The sequence below is a fragment of the Geospiza fortis genome, unplaced genomic scaffold, assembly GCF_000277835.1.
Source record: "Geospiza fortis unplaced genomic scaffold, GeoFor_1.0 scaffold190, whole genome shotgun sequence".
In the NCBI taxonomy this organism is placed as follows: domain Eukaryota; kingdom Metazoa; phylum Chordata; class Aves; order Passeriformes; family Thraupidae; genus Geospiza; species Geospiza fortis.
This window is the reverse complement of record NW_005054328.1, coordinates 2,955,994-2,978,418: the sequence shown is the minus strand read 5'-3', so window position 1 is coordinate 2,978,418 and position 22,425 is coordinate 2,955,994. Positions and strand designations below refer to the sequence as shown.

Here is a 22,425-nt window from a genome sequence, read left to right as displayed (position 1 = left end):
AAAGTACTCTGGATGTGGATTTTTTGCATTGCAGGTATATTTTTGTTGATTCTAGTTTCTTTTTGCATTTTGTCAAAGCAAGAGTTGTTTCCTGGTAGGCTGCACCATGGAACAATCTGAATAATTTTAGTTTAATGTATTAAATAAACTTATCTTGTCCCATCTTGATTTGTTGCTACCAGATTGTGGTTATCTTTTCTGCAATTCTCATTTTTCCTTTTTCAAAAGGGAGAAATTGAGTGAATTTCTGTTGCATAGTTTTTTAATTAGTGACTTCCACCATAATACTCACACGTATAAATTAGCACTGGAACAGACTTCCCAGAGAGACAGTCAAAGCCTCAAGCCTGTTGCTGGGTGAGACATTTGAACAGTGCCCTAACACTGTAGTTTAACTTTGAGTCAGCCTTGAAGTGGTCAGGCAATTAGAGTAGATAAAGAATTTTATTTTTTTAATGAAGAAATTATGTCACCTGGAGAAAATTAATAGCCTGTTTTTAATAAGTTATTAAAGTTCCAAATTTTATTTTGTAGAAGAAGAAAAGGAAAAATAAATCAGTCCAAATAAAGACTTTATTAAATAAGTTTTCTTATCTGATTTTACAGAGAAATGAAGCCTATCTTTTTATTTAAGTTTCTTGTGTGTACTTTAGCTTTATGAAGGAAAACAAGGGCCGAATGTTGACTGTGCATGGTTCATGAAATAGCTCTATAAACTTCCTGCAACTGACAAGTATTTAAATGGGCAGTGCCACTTCTGTTTTGGCAAAGTGTACAGCTCCCAAGTATTGTTGAATCAGTTTGTTAATGAGCTGCTGCAAATGCTGCTTAGTAGTGAACTAGGATTACTTAGACAAATACTGTGAAGAAGCATCACACAACTACTGCATAATGTGTCATAAATAGCTCTTTTCACACAAATGGACTTAAACTAGAAGAGACTGCAGCGTGGGTGTAAGGTATATATTGAGATCTTTAATACAGATGATCAAGAACAAAACAGACAGATAGCTCTTATCAAAACATTTGCTTTAAAAGCTGCAAGAGGAATTGAGCCTACCTAGTTTCTGCTAAAATAAAAAGTGAGCGCATGGCTGATGACAAATCGTGAGAGATATGACTCAAGATGTCAGCTTGCTGTAGTTTTGGAATGTGTCAAAGATTATTTACTTTAGATTTTGTGCATTTCTTAGGATGTGTAAAACTGTAGAATCTTGAGCAGGATAAAATGACAACTGTATTGTGTATTTAGTTGTGTTATTCGTGGTTAAACCAAAAAAACTCCATAGTTTTTAATCTTTGAGAGATGAATTCAGATTCTGCAGTTGTAAATTCTGGTTTCAGATGGAATTAAGCAAAGAGCAGTGTTGTCAAATTTTTGTGCTCCTTTTGATAGGAGAGAGGAGAACAAAAGCTAAGGAAATGGATCAGGGCTGTTGATGGCAAAAGTATATACAGCTTCATAACTTCTTATGGCTATTTAGATATTTTAGAGCTCTCATGCATGTATTTTGACTGTGATTACTTATTTAAGCAGAAAAAAGCACATTTATTTGCTATTCTGATTAATTTTTCTTATAATAATAATTCTGAATTATTTTTTGCCACTCTTCTGTGTGCATGTCTGATGACATTGAATTTAGCAATTTTAAATTAACCAATCTTTACAAAGAGCTGTAATTTTATTTAAGTAAAATAAAATTTTAAATTTTTTTAAAGAAAACTTTTTTTTGCTTGTGTGATTTTTGTAAGTTATTTAACTTTTAGACAGCCAAATTCAGACAGTTTGCAAGGCTTTCTACAAATTTAATATAGTCCACAGAAGGAAAACCCCTCTTTCCAGGAAGCAGCTAAACGTTTGCCTGCCAATGGGAGGTAGTAAATAAATTCCTTTTTTGCCTTGCTTGCTTGCAGATTTTGCTTTACTTATTCAACTTTTTTTATTTCAATCCACAAGTTTTTTTTCTTTTACCCATCTGATTTTCTCCACCATTCGACTGCAACGAGAATGAGCAAGTGGCTGCAGAAGGCTGAACTGCTGACCAGTGTTAGACCAAGACAGGAGAGAGAAAACTTTCCCTCCTTCACTAGGAGATTGTGGTGGTGGTGGGAATTACTGGTGTAAGCAAGGTTTTTCCAGAACCTCAGTTTTAGACATCAGCACTCTTTATGTTAACAAACTGCTGGAGTACGTTAAATGATTGTGGTGTGTCAGCAAGATAGGAGCACATTTGATGAAGAATGAGGTATATTCTGTTAATTGGGTGTAATACAGAAGCATCATTCTGCCTAAGTGTCAGTCAAGACCTCCTCTAGTTATAGAATAACAAAACATCACAAGCTTTTTCTTCAGTATTTTGCTGAATTTCAGGCTGTATGAAGGACAAAATGACTACATGCCGAATTTTATAAAAGAATTGGAGAAATTGAGTCTATTCTCCCTCTTTATTTATTATTTGTTTTTGTTATAGTCTAAATTCACAATAGCTTTTGCATTTAAAAATGCTATTTATTAATCAAAAGCTTTATGTTAGTAGGATTTTTACTGTTGTCACATACATTTCAAAAGCATTTTCCTCCCTTGTTATTTAAGACAGTTCTCTGATCTAGAATTATGGTAGTTCAAAAGAATAAACTGTTTTTATCTAGCAGTCATTAAAGGTGGTTTATTATCAAGTGGTGAGAAATTATGTTGCTGATTATAGGTGCTTGTTTTTGTACTGTGTAATTATGACCTGTTGCAAAAACTTGTCATGTTTATAGATGCAATAGGGAAGACATACCCCAATTTAAAAGTTGAATTACTTAAGCCAACGTTTTTGTTTAAAAGCTTTAGATGTAAAATAAATCAAGCCCGTTGTGAAGTTTCAAGATGTTTTAACGTTGGTAAATTGAGGCAGAATGTTTTTTCTTTTACAAAGCTATATTATTTATTTAGTATTTGTAATTCTTGAAAGAAGTAAATGTTCCTGTCTTTACAATCTTTGTCTCATCTTTATCTTAGAGTAACTTAAATTGACCAGACCACTACTTAAATGTAATATTGAATATATACTTTACATTTTTTTACTGTGGTTATAAGGGAGCTTATTAGTGTGACCTTGAAGTCAGAAAGTAGTAAATACCAACAGTTCTCTGTACAAAATGGCATGTGCTGAATAGAAGAATTAATTAGGACCAGCTGGAATGAATTATTGTACTTAAAGGTCATTATTCCTTTTTATCCTTTAATATCCTATAATTTTGTTACGAATTTTTGTAACAATCTGGGGGCGGGGAAAGATTAAACCAGTAATGCATCAAAAGTTTTGCATTCTTTCTCAAATGTTCTGTTTGCTCTTTGATGTAATAGGTGAAATACTACAGACACTTGGCACCTGATCACTTGCTTCAAATATGCCATCGACTTGGACCACTTCTAGAGCAAGAAATTCCACAAAGTGTCCCTGGAGTGCAGACATTATTGGGGGCTGGCAGACAGTCTTTGCTTCGTACAAACAAAAGTATGAAAATTGCATGAGAATTTTGAGAGTTCTTGATATTTCATACCTTTCCTGTGGTTTTGCATGAAAAAGCTCATTTGCCTTCATTTTTTGGTGTGATTTTTAACAAACAGGTTGCAAACATGTTGTATGGAAGGGATCTGCTCTTGCTGCACTACATTGTGGAAGGCCTCCAGAGTCCCCTGTAAATTATGGCAGTCCACCTAGTATAGGTAAGTCAATTTTATTCTGGCACTGCCATTTTAATACCTAACTCTCAGGGTGATTGATTATTATGATGGTGAGAGATAAATAGTAGTTCTGTTTATATTTACCCTTGTTAGTGTCACATACCTTACTTCTAGTGCTTTTATTAGGATACTGTGTTTCTATATTTATTGTAAAATTTTCTCTGAAGCTGATTTTGTCTTTGAAATATGAAATTGAGTGAAATGTATTTAAATTATGACTACATACAAACAAAACTCTTTCTTAAAGATATAATAAAGCTGCCAGTAGATAAATAATTAGTATTATAAGACAGCAAGGTCTACACCTATTGTTAGGAAAGTAAGTCATGTAGACTGGTAATGGTTACCTTTGGAAAAAATTGAGTCTTGTAGAAGTTATTCTTTTTGCTGTCTGGTCCATTCATTAATTTTGTAGCTGTCCTTTAGCTTTCTCTGCTGTGCTGTATCATGAAGGATGCAAGTGCTGTATGTACTGTTGAAAAATTGAAAGCTGGAGGTCAGAGGTATTCTAGTTTTTATTTTTAAGCTCTCACAGGGTCACTGAAATGTTTGTTAGCTTTTATGTTTTAAGAACAAAGATACACGTTTGTTTAGTTGCTAGGAGGATCAAGATGTGATATTTTAGAAGATTCTTCAGGGAGCAACCTTTCTCTTTTTTTCATATATAGAAAAATGAGCAGAATCACTGGCATCTTTTCATATTTCTCTATTGATGTCCATTGAAGGGGAAATGATTAAGACCAAATTGTCTGTGTGAATTACACCAGAAAAGGACTAGGTTTTTTTAATAAAATGGTGGTTGCAGATAGATGTGCAGTGTTGGATGAGAGTGGGCAGAGAATATCCGGTTGATTGGCTCTGGATCAGGTGCAGATGCTACTGCAAAGACAAAGGTTTCTGTCTTGGCAAAAAAAGGAGAAGATTTGCAGATGTATTGGGAAACTAATATATAACAAAGTATGTGAAAAATTATATTTACATGCACTATATATAGTGTCACGATATAAATATGTAGGCAGACACTATTAGGGACAGAGAATTTTTTAATGTGGTAACTTGCCATGGCAATTCTTCAATCTCTAAACTCCTTTGGCTTTTGGTAGCCTCTAAGATTTTAATGAATTTAAATAGATACACATAACATGTATAAAATGTAAAATCAAGAGAGGTTAATTTGGGCTATTTGTATTTTTTCTTCAGTTGAAGGAATTAAAAATCAAATATCAAAATATACACCATTACACTTAATGCAGAGAATTATAGTTCTCTCACAACAGCTGGATCAGAACCATGCTATAGCTAAACTCTCAGGTTCAGCACAGCCAATTTTGACCTGGTAGATGGCAGAGTATTTAGTGTCCTAGTAGTATTTCCATTTTAAAGCACAAGTTACATGTTTTCTATGATATTTCTGTAGATGCTTGGACTGTAGGCTGAGAATGTGGTTTTGCTTGCTGTTTAGAGCTGAGCTTTAAGAATTCCTCAGCTGGTATGTGTATTGATCAGCACAATTGATCAACCCTAAATGTAGCACCTGCATCATTCAATGTGGTTTTGTTTAGAGCCACTAGTTTTGTATTCGCTTAGAGGGTATTTTCTGTGTTGTGCTCTAGGTGTGTAGAAGAAAATGGTTGTTGCTGGTTAGAAAATTCCCTTGAGTCGTTGTGCAATTGCTTGATGATAATGGTCTTGGAAAATCTTGGGATATTTTTGCAAGGTGACTGTAGGACTGAGCTTTTTAATAGCTAAGATTTCTTTAGTGGTTGCTTAGCTTTTCTTGTGAAGAAATGTTAAAACATGTTGGAGGAATCAGAATGATTCCATTGAATACTGTTTTATGTTGTACTGTGGCTTACAGTGTATGGTAGCTGGTGTATACATTTAAAGGGAAAAAGATCAGTGTATGAGATCCATGGTAGCTGAAGTTCAAAGAAAGCTGTGGAGCTGCTGTGGTAGTGAAATGAAATGTTAAGAAAAATAACTTGCAGACTCTTTTTAGAGAAGAACAAGTCAGGCTTTCTAAATAAATGTTATTTTTATTGAACCTTTTGCAGAGCACTGAATGTTTGCAAAATTACAGTTATTTCAAATACCACTTTTTTCATGCCCAGTAATTTCCTTTTCCAAACATTCATATAAGTGCTGGTAACTGAATGTTTTCAACTGTGAAGTGTATTTGAATTTTTAGGATATTTGGTTCAGAGCTGTATGCTAAAGCATTTACTTTTAATGTATCTTATTCTGTCTACTCTGCTCTCTCAATAAAATAAGGAACCTGAATAACACTTCTTTTTTAAATTGAATTAGATTTTTTTTTCTGTTTCCTCAAATAACTTCCAGTTTTCCCCTGGGAAGACTACATTTTATGTAAAAAAAAAAAAAGTTAGAACCTATTATTCTTCAGGCTGGATGTATTTCAGGTAGATAACCTACTAATGTTTAAGGAACAGGAATAAAAACAGTGAAATTCTTCTGTGTTGTCCAGGAAAACTTAACTTACATTTCAGTGAATGTACAAAGTTGTTAATTTATTTCCTAGCCTGATGAATCAATGCAGGTATGATGCTGGTGGGGTATTACTTAGAATTATTTTTGTGTATATTGTGCCACCTGCCTTGTAGGTAGCTGGCTTATACCAATTAAGATAGATCTGTACAAGTACGTGTTTCCCCTGGAAGCTATAGAGTATCTGTAGAACATGATGAAAAGTAAATCTTGAATATGGAATAGTCTTTGTCTGGTTGGGCTCACTTGTGTATATCTTATATACCCTCACTCACTTGTATATATCTTATAAAAAAGTTGATGAAGTGCTCAATAAAGAGCAAAAGCAGCTAAGTCATATGCTAATTTGTTTTGTTAAAGGTCTCATTTTTGTGGATGCAGAAAGAGAAAAAGAGCTCTTTTTCAGTAATTTTTGGGAACTGCTGAAAAAGGAACAAATCTAAGCATAAACCTTCAAGAGATTTGAGTTCAGAACTCTTGTGAAAGTGACCACTTGGGTGTGAGGATCTGAATGAGACTGGCTGTTTGTCCCAGACAAAGATTTTTTTTTTTCCTGACCAGCAAAAATATCTCCCTTCCAAAACCAGTATTTCACAGTTTTGCAGAGTAATCAATCTCAATAAAAGTTCTGAGGCATTTTACACTTTTTTCAGTATGTTTATTAAGTGGTACTGGTGTTTTGGCTGTAAAGAGAATGCCAGGTTCTGAAAGCAGTGTAAATGTCTATTTTTAGAAATGCAGTAAATACTTTAGGCCTAAAAATTAACTTCCCAGTACTTTGTGCAACTCTATTATTTTGTTAACTATAGGAAGAAAATAAAGGCAAAGACTGCATTTCTATTAAAAGATCTGTGTAAAAGTAACCTCTTGTTATCCACATTTAGTCATGTCTAGAGCGAATCATACTAAAGTAAATGACTTGTTAGTGTGCAAGAATAAATAAGCGGTAGAAGTCATGGAACTTTGAGTAAAGTACCAATGGAGCTATATAGTGAAACCAACTGAGGTATCACTGAAGTCAGGGAAGTTTGGAAGGTTGTGTAGCTTTCATTTATTTTTGTTTTCTGCCTCTTGAAATATCTCACCTTGTACCACTCTGAATTAGGAAGGGTTGGCAGTTGCTTTCATCAAGTAAATGAATATTGTATAGGAAGTTTAAGGTGTATATAGAATTTTTGTGTTTTCAGAAATACTCCAGTTAGGAGTTGATATTCTTTTACCTTCATGATTTGACCAGAGACAAATTTTGGCTTGATAACATAGCAAGCTTAATCATTTTACTTGGTTGACAGTCATGTCTAAGTCAAGAGACTTGGAATACCATATAGAGTTTGAAAGCTGAACAGAGGAATGGTAGGAAGTTAGAACTCAGTTCAAGCTGGAAGTTTTTTGGTTGGTTTTTTTTTTGGTCTTGGATGTCTTTGAAGAAGGGAGAAAAAAAGCCTTCAACAGCACCAAACAGAATGCTTGATACATTCAGTCTTACTAGCTTGGACAGTGAAAGGAGCTGTCTAGCAGTCTCTACTACTATTTTTAACAGCTCTGAATTCTTTGGTATTCATTAGAGGCCTGTCTAGCCTCTTAAGTTAATGAAACTTGATTCAATAAGGGTAAGAGTTGTAAGTGAATTATATCCTTTGGGTATCCTTCCAGGATTCTTCTGAATCTGGTTCTATTTTTGTGTGACTGGATAGGGAATGAAGTTGGATTCTGGTTTTCAGAACAGAAATTCCATTAGTTAAATACAACTTGAGGAAGGAAGAAAATGAGAGCTTGTGTATACATTTTAAAAATGTAACCTATATGTGGTACAAAATTAAATTTATTTATCACTGGCTAGTGGATAAGGCAGATTACTATCCCCCATCTTTAAGGTATATTCCATATTCAAGGATAAGACCATGTAAATAAGGGGGTAGAATTGATCATTTTGGTAAAATTAGAAAGTAGAAAGAAAGCCAAGTGAAAAAAAAGAGGGCTGATACTGCCATATCTTTCAGACCCCCAAATTTATCATACTTTAACAGATATCTGTTTTTCTTTGAGCTGCCTGTTCTATTTGGGGTGCGAATGAGTTAGAGAAGTTCTGAAACTTGAAGGCATTAATTTGGTGCCTGTTGCATGCCTTTTGAGTGGGAGAAAATCTATACTCTTGTGAGTTCCACTGAAAACTCCCACCACTTCCATCAGCTTTGTTTGATTTTTACGTTGTTCCACAGGAAACCAAACAAATAAGGTGTTTTTGACGCTTCGAGATGTGTGGTTTTGAGATTAAGGTTGTTAGCAGCAGTGAATTGTGACAGCAGAAGCAATATTTTAAAAACAAAGTTGCATTTTAGGTTCCTGAGTGGCCCTTATGAAAAAAAAAAGGAATTTAAACTCTTACATTTAGAGTCTTTAGGTCAAGAATGGCAGGTGTTTTTCTCTACCCCACTTGGTTTTTTAAACTCTAGAGATTCAAGATTCTGAGCTATATTTGGCCCTCCTTTCAAAGGAGGGTTAGACTGGATGATTTTTAAAGGTCCTTTCTGACTTCAACCATTCTGTGATTTTGTAGTAACGGAAGTTGGAGTTCTTCTGGCAATAAACATGGTGAGGGATATGAATCAACACATGAAGATTTTCAGGTCTGTCAGCAGTAGGAGGAACAGTTGTCCTGCTGCTGAATAGGACAGGGGACCTGAAGTAGGATGAGAAGGAGACTTTATAGAACTAAAGGTGGGTCCTCCTCATCTCAGTCCCTGGGCAAGTGATGTAGCAAATATTTCTGGAGGTCAAGGTAGGAAAAGACAGGTACATGCTTAAGAGTTGTTGGTATTGATCTGTGAAGGAGAAATTATAGCTGACTAGCCCAATAACCTTTTAAAGGAGATGAGGGGCTTGAAGATTAGGGGACAGTAGTGAATGTTATTTATCCTGAGTTCAGCAAGGCTTTCTGAACAGACTTCCATAACATTCTCAATGACAAACTGAAAAGATATGACAGAACTGCTGGGATCAAAGGACTGTGATCAGCAGAGTGAATTCCAGTGTCTGGCACAAGAGCCAGTCCCTAACGGTGCACTCCAGAAGTTGATGCAAGAGCCAGTATTATTCAACATCTTCATTAATAACGTGGATGATGGAACATGGATGATGGAAAAAGTTTGTCAAACAACTGAAATCCAAGAGTAGTGGATGATTGAGGAGGACCTTGACAGAGTGGAGAAATGGGTCAACAAGAATCTAATGTATTTTCACAAAGAGGAGAGCAGAGGTCCTGCCCCTGGGGAGGAATGACTTCATGTATCTGGATATACTGGGGGTTGACTGCTGGAATGCAGCTGTGGAGAAAACTACCTGATTGTCCTGGTGTTGAATGGGTCAGACACAATGTGACCTTGCACACAAAACCCAAACAGCATCCTGGGTTGCTGGAGGCAGTGCATTGCCATTAGATTGTGGGCGTTCTTTCCCCTCTACTCAGTGCAAATAAGATCACATCTGGAGGGCTGGATCCAGCTCCTCAGGAAAAGACCTACATGGACAGTCTGTTAACTGGTTAACATAGCTGTTAACTGATCTCTCAAAGGACCAGAAAGATGATGAAGAAATTGAGGTATCTGTTATACAAAGAGGAGCCAAGAGACCTGGACTTGTGTAGCCTTGAGTAGAGAAAGTGTGTCATGGGCAGGACAGTGGTGGTAGTATGAATGGTTATAAATACTTGAATTGGAGCATGCAATGAAGATGGAGTCAGACTCTTCTCATTGGTGCATCGTGACATGACAGAGGTCATGAACCAAAACTGAAATAGAGGAACTTCAATTTAAACATAAGAGAACAGCTTTGGGGGGTGATAAGATCTCTCACACAAGTTGCTCAGAGAGGTTGTGAAGTCTCCATCCTTGGAGACTCAAAACTGGACTGGATGCAGCACTGAGCAACCTGCTCTAGCTGACCCTGCTTGAGCAGGGTCTTGGAATAGATTACCTCTACATAGGTTCCTTCCCGCTTCAGCCATTCAATGGTTGGGTAATAGTAGCCTGTATCAGTCTTGGAGGCTGGTCATAGTATAGAAATATAAACTCAGTTACTAAAAACTAGAAGCCACTTAATTTCGTTTGGAATCAGTTAGTAAAGAATTGTTAGCAAATTAAAATAATAAAATTTGTGAATAAGTTTCACAATGTCAACAAATTCACAGCTTTCTCAGACACTGGCTTTCACTGATTATTAAATATGAAGAATTCTGATTTTGAAACCAGAATATCATTTGGGAGTAAGTGGTGGTTTATCATACTGTGTTTTGTAACAACCACTTAGTAACATCTGTTTTTAGAATCTATTTTCTATTTTATTTATTTATTTTTAAAACAGGACCTTATGTGTAAGTAGAAGATTGGAATGTAAAACTAAGGTAGCCAGACATTGGATATTTTTTTTCAATGCATTGTCCATTTCACAGTGCCCTTCCAGCAAGGAGCATGCAATCTTTATTCTGTTGTTTTCTTCTTTACAACCCTTCCCTTTTAGTTGGTTGACTCACTGTAAGGCCCAATCAGCATTCTGTAATGCATCCTGGGATAAAGTATAACCTTCCTTCACTCCCTTATGTAGTTTGTGGCTCCCACTGCAACCATTTAACTACTTATACCTTGTCATTCTTCCTGTGATTAACAGCTTTGTTCATACTGACTCATGTGTGTGAGGCCAAGCAAAGACAGAAAAGTGCTAATATGGCTAAAATAAGAGAGATTAGACTTGCTGTTGCAGAGTTTTCTAAATTTTTATTCTAAAGCCTCCCTGCAGTTTTGTTTCATTGACACATCTCTACAAATTAAACTTTTAGTTAAGCTTTTCTCAGTTTTTGTGAGCTATTGTTTCATTTGAAGGCATTGGGATATCCATCAACCGTATCCATTTTATGTTAAAAGTGGACAAAAGGTAATTTCTGTCTGGGTTGGGATTATTGTGTAAACTTACTTTGTTGGGACCAAGACTTTTATTCTCTTAGTGTGTGTGTACTTGTTTGGTTTCTTTTTTTTGCGTGTGTGATTTTTTTGTTGGGGATTTTTTTTTCTAAACGTAGGATGATTTGTCAGATACCAGAACTAGATTTATCTTGTGCCTAAACTAATCTTGGTTTCCTGCTGTTCTGCAGTAGACTGCTGGCAAGGGAAAAGTTTGTCATAAAGCAAATGCAACTGCATCTTTTTCTGGTATGAGGGAACGGTGAAAAAACAGTAGAACTTTAAGACAGCAATTGCTCCTTGACTAAAAGTGCTTTGCTCCACAGCTAATAATTCCACTTCTTCACAGAGCTTCTTGAACTAGGAAAAATTCCTTGAATTAGGGCCAGAGGCTAATGGGCTTGGCGCTTGGCTAGAACACAGGAAGCTTGTTGTTCTTACAGAATTGCTACAATCCCACTGTAAAAATTGGCGTACCTGACGTAGTTTGACCTGTGCTGGCTTATGAACCACTATTCTGTTGGTCTGGGCCAAACCTGGGCGTTGTGAGGGCTTTATAGCTCTCTTGCAGTGGATATTAGGGAGTGAGTTGTCCGTGAGCCAGCAGTGCCCTTGTGGCCAAAAAGACCAGTGGTGTCCAGGGATGCCTTAGGAAGACCATTTCCAGCAGGTCAAGGGAAGTGATCTACTCAACCCTGATGAGGTCAGTCTGGAGTGCTGTGTCCAGCTCTGGGATTGTCAGCACAAGAGAGACATGGAGGTCTTGGAGTGGATCCAGTGGAGGGCTATGAGGATGATTAAGGGACTGGAGTGTCTCTCTCTGAGATAAATATGACAGGCTGAGAGAGCTGGGCCTGCTCATCCTTGAGAAGCAACAACTGAGAGGTGACTGTATCAATGTCTGTTGGTATCAGAAGGGAGGGTGCCAAGAGAAAGAAGCCAGACTCTTCTCAGTGGTGCTGAGCAATAGGACAAGAGGAATCAGGCAGAAACTGATGCACAGAAGCTTCGACCTGAATCTGAGGAAGAACTTCTTCCTTGTATGGGTGACTATGCAAATCTGAGGAAGAACTTCTTCCTTGTATGGGTGACTATGCACTGGAACAGGTTGCCCAGAGGGGTTGTGGAGTCTCCCTCACTGGAGACATTGCAGAACTGTCTAGGTGCAGTCCTGTGCCATGTGCTCTGGGATGACACTGCTTGAACATGGAGGTTAGGTTGGATGACTGACTGCAGTCCCTTCCAAATTTCTTTAAATCATTCAACACCATTTAGTGTGTGAATGTTATATTATATGCCTTGGCACAGTTCTGTAGATTATAAAAATGTATCACCATTGCCATTCTTTGGTCTGATAAGGATATGGAGTGTGACTAAAGTTTATGTATCCTTGCAGAGAAAAATTGTACTCTGTTGCTTTCTTATTGCATGAATAGCAGTTTAAAATTAATTTCAGTGAGCTTAATTTTCTTCTCTGACATTCTTGATGAAAGATTTCCATTTTGTTAAACTGAATTCTTGCTCTTGGAACTTGTTAGCTTTTAAACTTGAAAAATATCACCAAGTTCTTTGAAACAAAGTTTTGTTAGTCAAAATCTGAAATTTCTGTAGGTTTTGGCAAATTAATTTGTAAATTTTTGTTTTGTTATTGGGACTAAGCTGATTAAGAAGGAGGTTTTGACTGTGTTTGTAATTGTGTTGGAGATGTTCTTGAGGTTGTTGGATAGAAGTGGAAATAGGATGGGGGTGGAGAGAGTTGTTAGGGTGTATGTGTGTTTGTTTAGCTGTAGTGGGTAGCAGGATTCTTAAAAAATGAACGGTCTTACAAGTGATTGGTAAATGTTTGAGCAGACCTCAAGAAGCAGGTTGCCTTTGAGAAGATTTGAATGTGTGCTGACTTTCAGTTACTGGCTATGGGGAAGCTTTTACACTTTTTATATTTGAGGTAGGTTACTCCTTCAGGGGAGCTGCCTCAGTACTCCTGAATTTGGGCGTCAACTTCAAGCTGGAAGTTATATTGCATATTTATACTATGCCTAGCAGTTCAATACTTTTCCCCTGTCTGTATCATGGGCTACTTTTGTATTTTTCTCTAACTAGGGCAAAATGAGAATTGCTATACTCAGCTGTTCATGTGTGCAGGTGGTCCAGTGTTAAAATAAATTTTCCATCCTTGTCAAGTATTTTAGTTCATGAATGCAATGTAAATGTGTCTCTTCTTTTCCCTTTACCCATTTGGTAGTGGATACCCTGTTTTCAAGAAAACTAAATGGAAAATACAGACTTGAACGCCTTGTTCCAACTGCAGTCTATCAACATATGAAGATGCACAAGCGAATTTTAGGACACTTATCTTCTGTATACTGTGTAACTTTTGATCGCACTGGCAGGCGAATATTTACTGTGAGTACAAAATCTTTATTTTTGTAGATTCTTTTCATTTTTAAGTACACATAATATGTCACCTAATTGTTTCCAAAACCTGAACATAGGATAGATACACTGATGACGAATGAAAAGCAGAATAAGTCCTTTACTACCGTTCCTCTCATTTGCTTTTAAATAGCCATGCCGGTTGACACCCTAAAATAGTTTTGGTATATGTATCTGAACACTAGAGATGTGATGGTGGTTGCTGATGTGTGTAGTTCATTGAGAAAATTGTTCATTTTCAGTGGAAAGGATTTACTCTGTATAGGTTCTTTCTTCTGGCTTTGTTTTCTCTAGCAAAAAACATAAGCAAAACAAGGAACTGCCACCACAGAATTAGATTAGGAAGTCAGAGAGAGAATAATCACATGGTGTGTTGTAACAAATGTTGGTGCACAACAAATTGTCTTTATGAAATCCTAGGAACTTTATTCAATACTAGTGTTTTTAGTAGTTTTAACTATTTGCCTTTTTTTTTGTTGTTAAGTCATAAATTCTAGACAGATGTCTGAAATCAGTACTGAAATTGAAGGTTTCCAAGGGGATGGGATTTATAAAACCACATAGATGTCAGTGTAATATTTAGATTTCTTGGTAAGCAGTCAGTTTCAGTGGAGACAAAGATTTCATAAACACACTTCATGCCAGTCCAGGATGCTTTGGCTGCATTTATTGGATTCCTACAAACACTGGATGTAATTGATAGCTATGTGGATTCAGGAGCTTGATTGTGTCCTTTTAACCTCATGTCAGATAGCTTGAACAATGCTGATAGAAGTACAGTTCAGGTTTCCTATTTTGCCTTGCAGTCCTAACTTCTAAAATTCTTTCAAGGCAGTTGTAAATATGATTCTCCCTTTTGCCCACATATATCTTGCTTTGTCCCATGGGGAAATGTGTGGTTGAAGGAATGGGACACCTTGCAGTGTTCTGAACAGGCCTATTTATTTGTTCACTTGTTAATTCAGCCATAGAAGAGACTCATTTTCATATTTATTTTGTTTTTGTCACCAAGCTGAATCACAGGCATTAAAATCTTATGTCCTGTGGTTTATACATGATTTACTTGCCAGGAAATGGGCTCTGTGTTGTGGGTTTATTTTGTATATGACATGGCAGAATGCATGAAAGATTTTATGAGAGAATTCTCTGGATTGTAACAGGAGTTTTTTTCTAAGAGAGAAGTAGAACAACCTGAAATAAAATGGGAGATGGACAGGGGTGATATGTTTCTGCAACCCCAGAGTTTTGCTGGCATTCCTTTGCTGACTGGTCTAATTGCTTGAAAAAAGTTCCCGGTTTAGATCATGATTACTTCAGGTGTTAAATAAAGTGGCCATAGATATTAATTGTGGTTACTGAATTTTCATTTTGGAGGGCCTAGGACTGCACTTCTTATCTCTGCACTTTTAGGTAAATCCAGTGTTCTTCGCGTAGATGTTTAAGTGGTTGTTGGCAAATGGTTGTATTCCACATTTCATTAAAATCCAGGTTGCTCTAGCTGGCCTCATATAGTCAGTGGATAAACAGTCATGAACTGTTGTGTTGTAATTGCACCTGTATAATGGAATGGTGCCAGTTCTTTTCAATCTAGACCACTGCAACTACTAAAGTCTCTAGAGTGGTAGATTTGTGTGCATCAGTAGGGAATTGTTCTTGCCTTACATTTTCACTCTGCAACCTTCAGTGTGATGTTAGTTAGCTGAGTTGTTTTAGATTTGTAATTGGTTCTGCAAACTGTATAATAAGTGTTCCCTGTTCCACCTGACATCTGAACTATTGAAAGCCTTTAAATTTGAACCTTGTTCATGTTCTGTTCCAAATTAAAAGGAAAAGGTGTTCTCAGCACATTTTTGAGTCATCTGGGAGATATTGTTCTTGCTAGAAAGATGTTACTTCTATTTTGCTTAAAGACAGTGGAAATGGGACAGTATACATTTTTCCTTACCAGTTTAGTTGACCTTTGTTATGTTCACATAGCAAGGTTGTGGTGCTAGGGAGGCTTCTGTGAGAAGTTGCTGGAAGCTTCTTCCGTGTTTGGCAGAGCCAATGCCAGCTGGCTCCAAGAGAGACCCACTGCTGGTCAAGGCTCAGCACATCAGTGATGGTGGTAGTGCCACTGGGATAATGTATTTCAGAAGGAGGAGAAAAATCCCAGGGCAGCTGCAGTTAGGAGAGAGGAGTGAAATGCATGAGAGAAACAGCACTGCAGGACCTTATCATGAGTGAAAGAAGGACGAGGAGGAGGTGTTTCAGGTGCTGGGATTTTCCTGTCTCTGCTGAGATTGTTCTTTCTAGGGAATCATAAACAGCATTGTGTAATAGTCTGTGTAAGATTTCCAACCCAAGATTAATTTGTGTGTTGCTTGGCAGTTTCACTTCATCCCACAAGTGTGTATAATGGTAGGAAAATGAACCAATTTTACTCCATACCTTGGTAATGCAGTCATCAGTTCTCTCTTGGTGCTGAAGTTGTTTTAGGATTCACTTTTGACAGATGCTTTTTAATAGGTATATAATTTGTAACAGTTGTGGATATAATGTTGGAAACATGAGCTGTGGTGTAAGCCAAATACCCTTGCTCGTAGAATTACAACAGTATTTTAAGAGTTGTGGATTGTCCCATTCAGATCAGACAGTAACACATGAATTTGTCTGATTTTAATATTGATGTCTTGCCAAGGTGCTACAGAATTTACAATTTTACCTTAGGTTTTTTTCTCTTTTGTTTTCCTTTCCTCCTGCCTTATTTTCCCCTCATTTTCATTGTTGAGACTTGGCTGACAGTATTTTTTCTCTGCAGTGGAGATGTACAACTTGTGCTTCTATAGTGACACTATAGCCAGCTGGCAGGGAGCAGGCCTGTTTTATGCTGATCTTCTTGCCTTGGTTTGCTGCTACTAAAAAGACCTCTGGGGACCCTCCAGGTGCTATTAGGTGCCACAACGATTTTTTTTTCCTTGCTGACCATTTTACACCTTTATCTGTAACTGATTTCTACCTTTCCTAGTGTTGGTAGTGTTGGGTCTGCCATTCCCTCCCCCTACTTTCAGGTCTCTCTTGAGCGTTGAGGCTCTTATTTGCAGTTTTACACACCAGCAAGCGCACATACCCTTCTGTCTCAGCTTCTTGGGTTTTTTGATGGTGACTGCATTTTGAGAAGAATATGCAAGCTTCTTCATACTCCAGTCTCATATCATGGTAACAGAACCGCATGAGCTGATACTATCTTTCAGATAGTTGTAACATCCTTACCTACAAACTGATGATGTACAGGTTAGATGTGTGGACTGTGAGACTGTCAGATTAGGGCATTTTCAGGTTTGAAGGGCTGTGATTAGCAACACAAGGTCCAGCTGGAGGCCAGTCTCTAGTGGTGTACCACAGGGTTTGGTACTACTGTGACTGGTACTCTCTCATTCTTCATTTAAGGACCTGGGTGACAGAACAAGTGGGTACCTTCAGTAGATGCCCAGAAGATGACAAAACCTGAGTGGTGGATACAGCATCATGTTCTAGCTAACCCTATTTGAGCAGGGAGTTTGGGCTAGACCAAAGTATCTTCTCACCTCAACAATTCTATGATTCTGTCCTCTCCTCATTGCTGTAACTCAGACTCTGGTTGTGTTCCCTGGTCTGGCACTATGGCAGTCTAGCAGTTAAAAGAGGCAAATGTGTTCCACAGAATCTCAGCATGGAAGTTTTATGCATAGGTGGAAATAATATAGGCTATATCATTGCTCTTCTCACCCAAGAGGCAAAAAATATAATTATGAACAAGCTTCTGTAACTATTTCCTTTGCCTAGGAGACCTGGTTCTATTTTATAAAAGGTAGATGATAGTATTGCTGTGCCTTCTGCTGTCTTTAAAGTGCAAGTGCTAGATTACAGAGGCAGATGTGCAGAGGCACTGTAAGTAGATGGAATAGGAAAAACTGGTGAAATTTTATAAGGCTGATGTCACATTGTAACTTGTAGCACCTGTGTGTGTCCAGTAGCAGATCAGTGTTCTGGATATTAAAACCCAACTTTGCATTGCTTCTAAACCTAAGTAATTGAATTAAATTTTTACAATAAACCTTTTCTGTCAGTGTGTGTGCAGTGTTCAAATGTCATGGTATTGAGCCATGGTGCAGTGCAGATGCTCAGACTTTCAGGAAGGCGCAGAAATGCAATAAAAAATGAAGGAATGAGTTCTGAATTTTTTGTTAGGGCTGGGAATTTGTTGTATACAGGCCAGTAGCTGTTAGAATTGTGTAGGAAGACCAGCAAAGCTTTAGTTAAGTATGAATATGTAGATGAAACCTCTTGAGTTTCTTGAGAAAGAATGATCATTTTGATGTTTATGTGAATGTGAATATTTAAGCAGGCTTGTAGTAGTTTGACCTAATAATGGAATAGCTGTTCATAAATGCTCTTTACCTGACTTGTTGTGGTAAGTATGATGATGATGAAACTAGGAAGATAAGGAACATATGTGGGTATAAATGATAGAATATACCAGTTTATAATTAACTTTCACTTTTAATGTAAATCTTTATTTTAATGTCTTGCAACAGCTTCTTCAGTTTGTGCTGGATTTTTGGAAAAAATGTCTTACTGAAGCATAAACCAACGTGCTGTAGGATTTGTGATCTGTATTGTAAATGCATCATGATTTGTATATACTGTTGAGAATCAACGTAAACTTGTGTTTTGAATGCAGTGTGGAAAACTGTTAAAAGCATGGGTGGGAGAATCTGCATGTCACTAGTTCTGTTTTTCACTGTGCTAATTCTAGCATCAAAACAGCCAATGATGTGGTTGAAATTATTTCTGCCTTACTTCTAGGGGTCAGATGATTGCCTTGTAAAAATCTGGGCAACCGATGACGGAAGGTTGTTGGCTACCCTGAGAGGGCATGCAGCTGAAATATCTGATATGGCAGTAAACTATGAAAACACCATGATAGCTGCTGGAAGCTGTGATAAAATGATCAGAGTTTGGTGCCTTCGAACTTGCGCACCCTTAGCAGTCCTGCAGGGCCACAGTGCATCTATAACATCATTGCAGGTAGGTTTTTACTTCGCCAAAATCAGTCATGAGAATGTTAAGTGTAATAGAAATGCACGCCTGGCAAGTAAGCTTGAAGTGAGAAGGAATTTTCATGGTATGCGTTGTGAAAAAACACGTTTATTGTCAAAATGCCTGACCTTTGAAGAATCCCATGACACGTGGGCAGTTCTGTTTTGAAGTACCATTTCTTTGAAGGCTGTGATTCTGAGCACAAGTGCATTGAGTAAAAACTGCAGTCGCTGGGAGTACTGTGGTTTTGTTTGCATGAGGTACATGCTATTGTGCAACTTGGTTTGTGGAGAGGGAGAAGGTACCTGGAGGGCTTTGGCAAGTAACTCAGAAGGTTGTTCTGGAGGGAGTGACAGAGCAACATTTTGTTACTTTGGTGTTCATTCCAATCAGTTTCCCTTAAGTATGGTTTGATGCTTGACTTTTTTTTTTTCCTGTTGAGATGAATTGGGGAATTCCTTTGCACATCTGGAACAGATTAACAGGAAAACTTTTCTTTTTTCTTCCTCCTTTTCCCAGTTCTCTCCACTATGCAGTGGCTCAAAGAGATACTTATCTTCAACCGGGGCAGATGGAACTATATGCTTTTGGCTGTGGGATGCTGGCACCCTTAAAATAAAGTTAGTTGCTATTTTATTTATTGCTACTTCTGTTCATGTGATTAAGAATGATGTACAAATCTAGAGAAAAATGTGACTAAACCAAGCTTGTCATTTTGTCATTGACTACTTCAGTATATGATTGTTGGGTGTGATCTATTTCTGATGTAGCTATAGCTTGCTTGCTTATCTCTTAAAACTAATTTGCTAATACAACATTTTGTGGAGTGATAATGTATATCTGTTAATTTAGAAAATGAGTCCACTGTTGGGGTTTTTTGTTTAATATAATGTCAAAATTGGCACTCCATTATTCTGATGTCATCACAATTTCAAATGAAATTAAAATTATGTTGATAAAATTATTGCGATATATATTGCAAAATCCACTTTTAAAGGAGACAGTAATGTCATAGTATAAATCAGGATAGAATATTTTTAATGTTTGTTGTTTCCTTACCCGTGTTACCTTTTCATAGTTGCTCTTGACTGTAGCATGGCAGAAGGCAGAATTCTTGGACAGCCATTATTGATGGCTGAAGTTGTGCCTGAAGTTTCTGCCTTCAAAGTTACTAAAGATGTTGTCAGGACTTTCATATATAGTTTTTTTAAATCAACTTGCTCAGCAGCTTTCAAATGTTCTTTGCTCTTTATTTTCCTTTATCACTAAAACCTATAGCTTAAAATTGGAAATAGTTGTTTTAGTAGTCATCTGTGATTTAGCTCTGATGATGGGATGTGTTCTTATGGATATATGCTCCTCGCAGGTAAGTTCAATTTCCTTGTAGTTTTGGTAATTGCTGCTAGAATCTTTTTCTTCCAGTGTGCTGAGGTTATGCAGAGCATGCAGGCACAGTTGCATAGGTACTTTTCTAGTTGTTTGGGCCTTAACTATTTTGATGTTCGCTGGATGTTTTGTCTCTCTTTTGGTACTGTAGATGAAGCTGTGTCTCATGTTCTTACTCCTCTGTTGCCTAGTGCATGCTGTAATCAAATTAAGACTCCCCTTTTTACTGAGGACAGGAGGAGATAGCTTACATGTTTATTTTTGTGTGAAGGAAAGGAGTTGCCACCACATTATTTTTCTTAAGGCTTCCTAAGTCTGAGCTCTTGTTGACAAGATGAAATTTTAGTCTCTCTGACTGGTAAACCTTTGGGCCCACATGTTTTTTTCTTTTATTTTTCTCTTTTCTTTCTTTTCTTCTCCTTTTCCTAAGTAAAGGTTTAGTCTATGGAATTGATTTTTGAAACTAATTCTGTCCTTAGAAAATAGTGAATCCTTGAAAGTTAGGTAGATTATAATATATAAGCTGGGAGATGATTATTTAGAAATCATGAAAGTTTGAATGAATCATGGAGTTGGATGAGATTTGCCTTGAGATAAAATTTAGAGAGGGAGAAAATTGGTACCGATTATGGTAGGGGATTCTCCCATGGTGATGTATAATTGTAGAATAAAAATTGTTAGTGATGTGCTCAGCAAATACTAAAAGAAGAGAAGATATTTGAGGAATGCTTTCATGTAAAAGTAATTTCAACAGATGTGATTAGACAGGGGCATAGAGAAAACAGATCAGTTGAGATGTCTTGTGCAGCACAGCAAGGAAGTGGTTTGGTAACCTAAGTCATGCCAGTGACTCATGTTGCTTAACAACAGAGTGCAGATTAAATTTTGAGACTGGAATTTTTCTACTGCTCTTACCTTCTTTTTTGGAAATACTTTTTATGCTGGGTTTGAGAAGAGAGAGGAAGTCATTAAGCTGTATTTCTTCAGTCTGGAAAAGAAGGAATACATGAAGATGAGTAATGTACAGTTGTGAGTGTGTTGAAGAGGGAATATAATGAGGAATTGCTTGTGGGCCCTTATGGTTCTAGAAGGTATCGAATGAAAGTATCAATTTTCAAAGTGGAAGGAGATGGTTCTTTACAAAACATGCAACTGAGTTACAAAACTCCTCATCACAGGGTATTATGCATTATATGAAGATGTTAAAAGGCATCACTGTGTGCTTTTTCTTCTTTTAGGTCTTTGTTTAAGAGAGCTGCAATGTATTTGAAGTAATTGATGCTTTTTAATCCAAACTAAAACTTGATAAAAATGTCTAAATAAGAAACAAGTATGTCTTTTAGGCCTGGAGTATAATTGTGTGCCATTTGTGATGTCAAAAACAGTTGGACACACAGATGAGTCTTAATTTCCTGAATTGAACAGTGTACTAGTTTAGGGAAATTGCTAGTTAGGGGAAGTTTTACTTAATGTGCTAAGCTGTAAACCTTCCTAACTGTGCTTATCATGATTATTCCAGTAAACCAAAATAAATTTTGCTGGGAAACTTGCAATCCAGTGTAATTTTGCACAAGAAGGCTGCATTGCATAGCCAGTGCAGCTCAGCAATGGGTGTATATTGTCAGAGCAGTTTCCAATGAGGTGATTGCACTTCTTACACGCTTGGATGTGGCTCTCCTTCCAGAGCTGCAGAAGCGTGGCAGGTTCCCTCTACATCCATTCAGTTATGTGCTGGGGGAAAACAAGTACCAGCAATATAAGAGCATCAAGAGTAAGAAAGATGCCTGTTAATTTTTGTCATAAGGCATTTTTGCCATAATGTCATTTTTGAAGTTACATTAAAAAAATATGATGTGTAGGCCATCTGGAAGAGAGTATCACTGGTAAGATGGGAGGTTTATCCTTCCATTTATCTATGTAGTAAAAAATACAGGCTTGCTTCTGTTCAGTATTTCTGAAGAGAAGGAAAGCTGGCAGGGACAATAAGATCTTACCATGGTTGCTCAGCCTCTGAGCTTGCTGCCCTGTGTCTTGGTTCTACTACAACTCCCACCCCAGGAAGCAGAAGCTGGAGCTTTCAAGCAAGACTTAGAGTTCGGAGTAGTTCAGGTGAAAGATGCTGTAACATGCTTAAGTCAGAACTTGAATTCATGTTCCTCCTGAGCTTGACTGCAGCCTGCTCTACAAGGGTGCAATTGCTATCAGTGATGAAAGTTTGTTACTAAATTATCCAATGCTTCAAATGGGGATGGGTGGTAAACTCTTGAAATTTAAGAAAAGAAAGAAAAAAAAATCAATATATCCCACACCTGCTTTTTGTACTCAACACTACTCGAATCACCTGGTGCCCCTGGT

General features: G+C 37.2%; 1 protein-coding gene across 2 annotated transcripts in view; it reads left to right on the top strand.

Moving 5' to 3' along the window:
* The first annotated feature begins 3,334 nt into the window (after positions 1-3,334).
* PHIP (pleckstrin homology domain interacting protein) overlaps positions 3,335-22,425 on the top strand; it is a 95,782-nt gene continuing 76,691 nt past the window's right edge. For both annotated transcript variants that reach the window (XM_031057132.1, XM_031057131.1), the window contains exons 1-5: positions 3,335-3,503; positions 3,617-3,715; positions 13,433-13,593; positions 18,451-18,672; positions 19,204-19,304. In XM_031057132.1, coding sequence (XP_030912992.1) covers positions 13,510-13,593; positions 18,451-18,672; positions 19,204-19,304 — 407 coding nt within the window. In that variant the 5' untranslated portion in view covers positions 3,335-3,503; positions 3,617-3,715; positions 13,433-13,509. The remainder of the gene's footprint in view (positions 3,504-3,616; positions 3,716-13,432; positions 13,594-18,450; positions 18,673-19,203; positions 19,305-22,425) is intronic.